The sequence below is a fragment of the Mandrillus leucophaeus genome, unplaced genomic scaffold (assembly GCF_000951045.1).
Source record: "Mandrillus leucophaeus isolate KB7577 unplaced genomic scaffold, Mleu.le_1.0 Scaffold48, whole genome shotgun sequence".
Taxonomy (NCBI): domain Eukaryota; kingdom Metazoa; phylum Chordata; class Mammalia; order Primates; family Cercopithecidae; genus Mandrillus; species Mandrillus leucophaeus.
Window position 1 is genome coordinate 2,198,517 of NW_012105142.1, and position 9,583 is coordinate 2,208,099.

At 41.2% G+C, this 9,583-nt stretch overlaps 1 protein-coding gene across 1 annotated transcript; it reads right to left on the reverse strand.

The window, feature by feature from the left end:
* Positions 1-2,034: 2,034 nt before the first annotated feature.
* On the reverse strand, positions 2,035-2,817 carry LOC105550353. The gene is given in 4 exon segments (XM_011995255.1): positions 2,035-2,082; positions 2,114-2,233; positions 2,236-2,443; positions 2,756-2,817. Coding segments are annotated over 4 exon segments (438 nt in total).
* Between the last annotated feature and the right edge of the window lie 6,766 nt (positions 2,818-9,583).

The window sequence follows — 9,583 nt, forward strand, 5'->3', positions numbered from 1 at the left end:
CTGAGTAATGGACATTCTCCAGTTAGACCACAGCTGGTTAATCCATTCACATTTTGATGGGCATGGGAAAAGAAAATTTAGAAGACTCTAGAAAGGGGAAGAATAAAAACGTATTTTGAGTCAGAATTAATACATTCATTCCACGGATGTTTGTGAAATGCCAGTGCTCTGCTAGAGCTTGTGTTTGGCACTGTGAGTGCAGCTGTGAAGGGAACAGTCAGGCACCGGGGCTCATGCACTTGGACCTAGGAGGAGATGCAGATTATGAACAAGTAAACAGATACATGGCCAAGATGATTTTAGATTGTGATAAATTCTCTGAAGCCAATTCTATTATGAAAAATAAACGAAAGATTACATTTTTAGGACAGATATTTTGGTAGAGTAGATTTTTTAAAAAAACAAAATTGCTGTTAAGATCACGAATATGATAAAAATTTGCATCAATTTGTGATTTTTCTGCCTTAAACATCTTTATTAACCAGTGAGTCCAGGGTAAAGTGTGAAATCCGCATCTCACATTGACTCTTTCTTCCTTGCCGTGTGTTTTCCTAAGTCTCTTTCCTCTTAGCCTATTACCTCTTGGTATTACAGATACATTTGTAGTTGTTCAATGGAGATTTCATAAAAAATAAAAATCCTGGCTCAGAGAAAGAAAACTAAGAAACATGTGCTGTGGGATTTGAATTATTTCTTGCTAAAACAACCACCACCCTCTCTCTATGCAAGATTCTTGACACAAATATTTTCAAAGGAAGCGATTTCCCTCCTTTCACCATGGGCTGTCTCTCTACAGTCGGCATTGTTCAGAAAGAGGAAGAAGGAGGCACAGGGAAATACTTTAGCATTCTATAATAAAGTAGTTCATGGCACAATTAAAATGATGTAGTATAACAGTAACATGATATGCTGAATTTAAATAACTGAAGCTGATTAAGGAGGACGTCAGAATTAAATGCTTGATGGAATTGACATAACAGATCCAAGATGGCCTCTCCATGTTTCAGCCGAGAGATGGTGCCAACCATTGATATTTTCCAGGCAAATTTGTTGATAGATAAAACATTTTTATAGACTTTCCATTATTCCTTGTAGCCATCAGCTTTTAATTTTCTCTTTCTAGTTAATATACTTGTGTATAATTTAAACAGAAAACTGTTCTGTTTCATCATAAAAGATTTGCCTGTTACTTTGGGTGTGTAAATCAAGTGGACAGCACAACATTCTTGAACTTGTTTTTTAAGGCATTTGTTGACAACAACAGAAAGGAAGATCACAGACACCGCCAATAAGCGTGGACATCAATTATTTTTTAATTGTATAGGAGTACAGTACACTAATTAAAACTAGTATATCTTGCAATGCCAAAGGCAAAATTAATTATTAATTTTTATTAATATTCAGAAGTAGCACAAGGAATGCATTAATAAAGATTTGGTGGTTGTGACTGAGATCTTGTTTAGCTTTATATTTTAGGAAAAAAAAAAGGTTTTCTGGCTCAATCTGAATAAAAAGAAGCTGGCACCGAAGGGATGATCTTTATTGAAATGGAATATGCTCACCAGAGTGGGTATTTAGTGACAGAAGATGAGATGTGGAAGGAGATTATGTGAAAACCCCAAATGCTTGTCTATAATGGTTTGACTTGACAACTCTACAATCACCTGCAAAATTGTTGTTGTTACCTTCGATACTTTTGGTTATTAAATTGAGTATTTTAGTTAAGCCATCTTGAGTTGACATTTAATAATTCATTTAGGAGCTGTGCGCAGAATATTATCCAGCTCACCAAATCCAAGATGAACAAAATTAGTTTTGTGCACTAAAAAGATTTTGACAAGACTCTCTCCTCCTCCCCTCCCTCTCCCCTCCTTCTCGTCTCCTGTTCTCCTCCTCTTCCCCCTCTCCCTTCCTGGCCTCTCCTCCTCTCACAGTTAGAAGCAAGTCTGTAAGGCTTTCTTGTCCTACAGGGCAAAGACGGAAGCACATTTATAGTTTTTAGGCTAGGGTCTTTAAGCCCATCTAGGCGCAGTCCTAAAACCGTGTAGGACATAGATAGGTCATTAATCTGTGCTTGCTTTTCTGCAACTGATGGCCTCTCATTTTTAGCAGCCTCTGATTTGAGATCTTTCATGCCCACTTCCTTGAGAAACAATTTTGCCTTTGTAAAGTCTGTACCAGTAAAATCCTTCAATGAAACCCAACATGTCGACACAGCCAGTGGGAGGGCTGCCTGTGGACACGTCGGCTGGTCAGCCGCAAGCTCTGATACCCTGGAACACATGTCCATTCACCCGGGTGGGCGGCGGTAGAGCCGTCAGACCCACATCCTCCTTCGCCTACCATGTGGGGAATGCTATGCCTCGCACAGCTCAATCCTGCATGTTCGCGAATCTTCAGGGGTGAAAAGGAGAGGAACAGAGCATTCACAGCTACAATGAAGCTACAAGCAGTTGTAGGCAAAACTGTATGGTACAGCATATGCACAGTGCATGCCTTCCCTTCACACCTCGGAAGGCAGCAGGACTCCCCGGCAAGCGCAAGCTGTCACCATTCCCTTGGGAAGGCAGCTCTCTGAAGAATACTTCTTCCACCTGATGGTCCACCTTCCAGAATGCAGCTCCTGGGAAACAGCATCAGGCCAGTCTGGGAAGGCATGTGTTTCCTCGGATGTGTTGGAACATTTCCTCTGAAAAATAGGAAGAAAAGTGGATCTGATATCATACTAGCAACCTCTCTGATGGGACTCACATGCCTGAGGGTAAAGGTGGTCATGCAGTCAGAATCAGCATTGACTCCAGATAAATGCATGGCCATGTTGGGTCATTTCTTCCCGTCGGAGTTTAGAGGGGGGTGAAGGAGGCTGGCTTCATCACACCATAGTGTGTGATGCACCAGCTGCCTGCAGGTGATGTTGAAGACAGCCAGGTGATCTCTGACTCCTAGGACTTTAAATGCTTGGCAGCTCATATCAAGAGAGGTTACTGTCTTGCCTTGTTTTTTTTTTTTTTTTTTAAATTATCCCTCCAAAATCACAGAGATAAATACTGCAATGTAAGGCAGCCATTAGTGAGACATTATGATGAGCTGGTTTACAAAAAGGAGTTTTCATTCATTCATTCAAACAACGAATACTTTTTGAGCACCTACACTATTCTGGGACTTTTGCTAGGCCTGGGGGATTCCAAAATAAATACGAAAGGTAAGTGTATGAGTTAGTCGTTGCTGCATAACAGACAGCCCCAAAACTTGTGGACTTAAGCAGCAATCCTGCATTACCATCTGGGTGTCTATGAGTTGGCTAGGACTTGGATGATCTAGAATGGTCTTGACTAAGCAGCTCTGCATCTGGGATTGTTAGGGTGTCTACCATGTCTCTTTCCACCTGTCTCTCACACTTTTTGGACCAGAGAGGTAACTGGGGCATGTTCTCTGCATGGTGATATCAGAGGCATGAGAGGGTCTACTGACACCCAAGGGCTTCTAAATGCCTCATCCAAAATTGGCACCCTCCTATCTCCATCTACATTCCATTGGCTAAAAGTAAATCATATAGCCAACCTCAGAGCCCAGAGTCAGGGAAGCATATGCCACCCGCGATGAGGTCACAGCAAGGGTGTGGATGCAAGAAGGTGTGATGGAGGTCAACAGTGACACCTACAGTGGGAAGACATCATTTCCTATTCTTCATGCTGCTGATGGGCACAGGAATGGTGTTTTGGTCCATTAAGGCTGCTTTAACCAAATACTATAGACTGAGTGGCCCACAAATGACAGGCATTTATTTGTTACATTTCTGGAGGCTGGGAAGTCCAAGACCAAGGTGCTGGCAGATTCAGTGTCTGGCGAATCAGTTTTCTGGTTCATAGATGGTGACTGCTTGTTGTGTTCTCACATGGTGGAAAAGAAAAAGAGATCTCTCTTGGGCCTCTTTTATAAAAACACTAATCCTATGCATGAGGACTCCATCTCCATGACTTAATCACCTTCCAAAGGCTCCACCTCCTAAGGCCAACACCTTGGGGGTGAATTTCCTTATAGGAATTTGGGAAAAACACAAACATTCAGATAGTAGCAAATGATGACTTCTGTCCTGAAAGTATTGGGGGAAAAATTCCCACTCCATTTCCTCTTTCCTGAAGGACAGCTGCTGGGAAGGGTGAGAAGAGTCTGATGTCTATGGGTGTCTTAAGCTATGAAAGATTTGCTATTCCCTGTGGTCTTCCTCAATTTTTCCTTTAGGGACCACAGGGGAAAGATGCTCTTGGCTTCTGCTTCCGTATGGCAGATATGCCTCCCCATAGCAAGTCTACGGCCCGGTTCTGTCTCTGCCCCCAGAAACAATGGGCACACAGCTGCCTGGACTCAGTGGCTGGAGACTAGGCAGAGGAAGACAGGGAGCCTTGGGCTCTCTGCAGATCCAATCTAGCTCTGCAAACCACCATGCTGATATTTTCATCCATCCTTGACCCTAGGGTCTACTTCTCATTTGTTTGAGGACTCAGAAGAGAAGACCTCTGATTAGCATCCTAGAAGTTCCCAAAGTGTCACGCAGATTCTGTCCTTGCAGAGCTCCCAGGGTGATACAGGGCTTGTCTGGGGATGACACAGGGCCAGGGCCTTGACATCCCTACACACAGAGGCATCCCCCTTACTGAGGTTCACAGGATGTAGCATCTTCCTCCTCTCTGCACCTCAAATATTCCCCAATTAGTGTCCCCGTTGACCTAGTGGGGTGGATCTTCAGCTTCATATCATAATGTGGAAGACAGGTGGTGCTTACATGAGAAAGAGAACAGCAGAGAATTAACACATGATGCAAGCAACTGGATCAATGGAGACATCTCAATTTTATAAATCAGGTCCAGGTTTTGTTGTTGTTGTTGTTGTTTTTTAAATCTTCATCTATGTAGTTTGTCCATCCAGGTAGTAATCTAAGACATTGTCCTGCCTCCAGTCCTACTGCTGGTGCCCCAGCTCTTCTCTGCACTAGCTCTCATGCTTTCCGCATCTCTGTCCACTCACCTGCAAGATGCAGGTGAAGACAAGACCCCCTCTTCACATGACTGTGAACCTCCATGAGATCCAGTGGATGAGAAGTTCTCAGCACAGCACAGGGCACACCAGAAGACAGATGGGCTGCGAGTTTCATTATCGACCTAGAGTACACATTCTTTGAGGTAAAGGCTGACAGAGACTCAAGTGGCGTCCTCCCCCAAACAGATGTGGACCCTGTTAATCGTGGTCTTTCATCTTTGCTTACAGTTATGTGACACTGCTTCTCTAAGCAGATTTGGGGAGAGATTTGTTTTCATAAATCATGTTTATATGTTACTGAAGCTTTGTTTACTCATTTAAGAACAAGTTAAGGGCATTGGGGTACATGTCTGTGGGGACAGATGGGTGGGGAAAGGAAGCATTTGGAGGAGTTCTTTGATACACACAAAAAGGTAAGAACTGACCCAAGAACCTGGCTTCAAAGTCAGATGTCGGGTTATTTCACTGTGGGACACACTGAGAGCCAGCCTCAAAGCAGGCCTGGGTAAGGATCTTCTCCCAGATCCTAAAATTGTGCAAGTCCATGAAAATCCCATTTTGATTACATCAAGAATTTCTGGCAGAAGTATTTCTGGTACCTAACCTTAAACCGGAGGATATTGCATTGGCGGTGGCTGCACTGAAAGCACGAAGCCTCGGAAGTGGGACAGCTGTTGGAAATCAGATGTTGTCTAAGAGAGTTTATTATGCTCCCTCTACACTGCTCACCCTTGGCAAGAGCCACGTGAGATCCTTTCACCAATGAGGATGTGTTTTCTCTCTAGGGCTTCCTGAGGCACCTGCAGGGCCAGGAGAGTCCCTGAATATTCAGAATATGCAGAAACTCCTCTGACAAGCAGCTTTGCTTAAGCAGAGAATGTGATGGTGTCCAAGGTGACTTGGATAAACTTTACACTCACAGAGAAGGCTCTGAGCTTTCTTCCGGCCTGTGGGCATTAACCTGAACCACATAACTGTATTTTTTTTTTTGAACTGTTATACTTTTCTACTTTAGATATGTACTCACATGCAGAAAATAAATATCTATTTTATTTTTTGTCAAAACCCAGTTTACTTGTTATTTTCTTTTTAAAACTTCCCTGACAACTCCACTGGTCACTTCCATATGAATTTCAACTCTGTTCTCCATTCACACCTCTCTGGCATCACCAGCTTGTGATGGTGGTGATGTCGTCTGACTCCTGGCTAGAGACCCACGAGTACCCTGAGACAGCATGTATGTCTTCTTCTTTATGTATTTCCAGTGCCCAACCAAAGCCACTGGTTCCGAAATAGTTTCAGAGCAGGCAGGGCTGAGCTGAAGGAACACATCCAGCATGGGTCTAATTATTGGAACAAGTATCTGGATTGGATTAACCACTAGCACGTTAACCACCTGATGAGAGTGAGTTGACTAATCTTACCATCTTATATATAATTGAGAGTAGCTTCCGAATAAGAGGGGAGAAGAGCGTCTCTGCTATTCTTGGGGGCATAAGAGAGGCCTTGTTTATTAATCCAACCATAATCATTGGTGATCTACCTTGTGCAAGGCCCTGTCATAGGCACAAGTGATAGGTTTATCACTAGTAATAGTATAATTGTTACAGCAGGTAGCTAGTCAGACAGGAACAGGGCAGGAGAGTCCCCTGACCCCCTCTCTCTCTCCCTCACCAATCAGGAATGTCAGGCAACCATCAAGTGATGGTGAGGTAGTTGTTAAGCTATCTCTCTAAAACAATTGGTCACAGCCAATGCCAGGGAAAGGCAGTCTCTCAATACACAGAAACACCTGCAATTGCTGATCAGCAGTTCCCGATGAGATCTCAGGAGCCGGGTAAGCGGGCTCAAGCATGAACACTAAGAGGCAAAATGGCGGAGTTTAACTGGTATAACATTTGGACTGGTAAAGGAAGAACGCCTCATGTGAGCATGCGTACAACTCCAGTAAACGCACTACGCATGCGGCCCCTCCCCAGTGCTACTGGGCCCCTGCGCATGTGCACAGCCCACCCCAAGGGAATAATCAGGGGAGAAGTTTTTAATAAATTTTCACTCCTTCTCTAAACTTGCCTCAGTCTCTCACTCTGCTCTTCGTTTGGATTCTTTCTTCTGAGGAGACAAGAATTGAGGTTGCTGCTGATCCGTATGGATTCGCCACCTCTTACATACTTTGGTGCTGTGTGACTGGGGTACGTTCAGCTGGTAACATAACTAGGAAGTGGTGTATAGTCATATGGGTGGAAAAAAAATATGAATAAAATTCCATCCTCATGGAGCTTACATTCTAATGACGGGGAAACTACCAAACTACCAGACACATCAGATATTAAGTGTTGTAAGAAAAATAAAGTAAGGCGGGGTTACAGAGAGAGTCACGGGGACAGAGCATTGCAATATCGAAAGATGGTTAAAGGACCCCATATAGACTGCGACATTCGAGCAAACTACATAAAGGATTGAGGGAACTGACCATGCAGGTGGTGGGGAAGAGCATTTTTCAAGCAGAAGCAATGGCATATGCAAAGGCTACAAAAATATTAAAGAAAGCTTTTTGGGTAGAGGGAAAATGACACTAAATTGAAACAGATCTATAAAAAGGGTAAGTGCCAGGGAAAGGCAGTCTCCCGATGGACAGAAACACCTGAAACTGGTAATCAGCAGCTTCCTGATAAGATCTCGAGAACTGGGATCTTATAAGATTCTTGATAAGATTCTGTCAATTCTTGATAAGATCAAGAATTGGGCAAGTGGGCTTAAGCATGCCCACTAAGAGGCAAAATGGCAGAGTTTAACTGGTATAACTTTCGGACTGGTAAGGGAACAATGCCTCACGCCAGCATGCGTACAACTCTAGTAAGCATACTGTGCATCAACAACTCCAGTAAACACACTGCTAGAAATGGCTAATAAGTAAGTAATCATAAAACAGGTTTTCAATTTTTTTTTAGATAGTATAACTTTAGAAAGATATAGATATAGATAGTAGTGTAGTTCAAAGTATCTGCAGAATTAAAATGTCTGGGCCCAATAGCACAATGGATGGGAGGATGGGAAGGAGAAGGTGGAAGATACTATTTTGAGGTTTTTGTGTTAAACGTGAGGTAACATAATAGTATTTCAAAGTAGCCTTTAAAGAAGTAAAGGTACACATGGCAAGCCACAAACAATTGCTGAAAAATTGAACAAAAATATATACCTGATAAGTCTAAGGTAAAAATAAAATGGAATACTAAAAAATCCTCAATTGATTCAAAAGATGGTAGGAAAAGAAGCAAAGAACAGATGGGAGAGATAGAAAACAAATACTGAAATGGTAGACTGAAATCCTACCATATTAATAATTATAGTAAACATAATAGTCTAACATACTGATTAAGAGCCAGAGATGATCAGACTTGATGAAGAAACAAGACCAAATACATGCTTAATGTTTCCATGTGAAAATTCCTCCTCTGTGTTTTGGGAAATTTTTATATTTCAGTCAAGAAATTGGGTAAACAAAAAAAGTATAAATCGTGTGCAAATTCAAGCTAAACAATAAATGTAGACATTTCTTTTAATTACTTTCAAAGGCAAAAATCGCAACTACTTTTGCACCAACCTAGTAGTTTTAAGGAATCCACTGATGTCAACTCAAAAGCATGAACAGGAACCACTGATGTTCAGAGTCTAAGGTTAAGATAAACATTTACAGAAACCAGAGAAGGAGCAGGCAGGAGAATAACCATAACCTCCTCAGTGAGTCTCAGTCATAGCTCTTGCCAGGCTGTAAACACATGTTTGTGGAATACTCTGAAATAAGATTAGAAACTGATCTAAAACCTGAATTGCAAAAAGAATATCAATTTCATTAGCAGAAATCAAAATCAAGGCAAGCACATAAAATATTTTTATTGTTAAAAGATGATATAATCTGATATGAAGAAACATGTGCCCTAAAGACCAATTTACAAATGCTTTCCAGCACCCTCTTGGCCATTCAAACAACATCAGTGCAAAAATGAATGAAAAATTTCCACATTTGTAAGATTTGTCATGAAAAAAGAGAAAAAACTAGTACATAGAACAATTAATGCTTTGTGTATTTCAATTTTTTAATGATCCCTTTGGGGTATTAATTTTTGTGGTATTATTTTTCAAAATTTTCAATGATTTTTGCATGGAATTTATTTTACGTTAATATTCACCTTTAAAATATTTTCCATTCTCAAATGTCTATGTCAGGTGGAGATTACTTTTATGTTACTGAAAAAAAAAAAAAACTACCTACAAACGGGTACTTTAGCAAAAAGGTGTTATGAAAAATACAGAATAACGTAATTGAAGGAATTCCCAAGATTTCCTTGGAATTCTATTTTTTTGTTTCTGAATACCAAAGATCAATATATAGCTACAGAAAACTTACTTTAAAAATAAATACATGAATGGTTTAAAAGAAAATGATAGGAGAAAGTATACCATGCAGAAACTAATTATGAGACTGGCATTACTATATTAATATAAGACAAAGTAGACTTAGGTGCAATAACTATTACCAGAGATA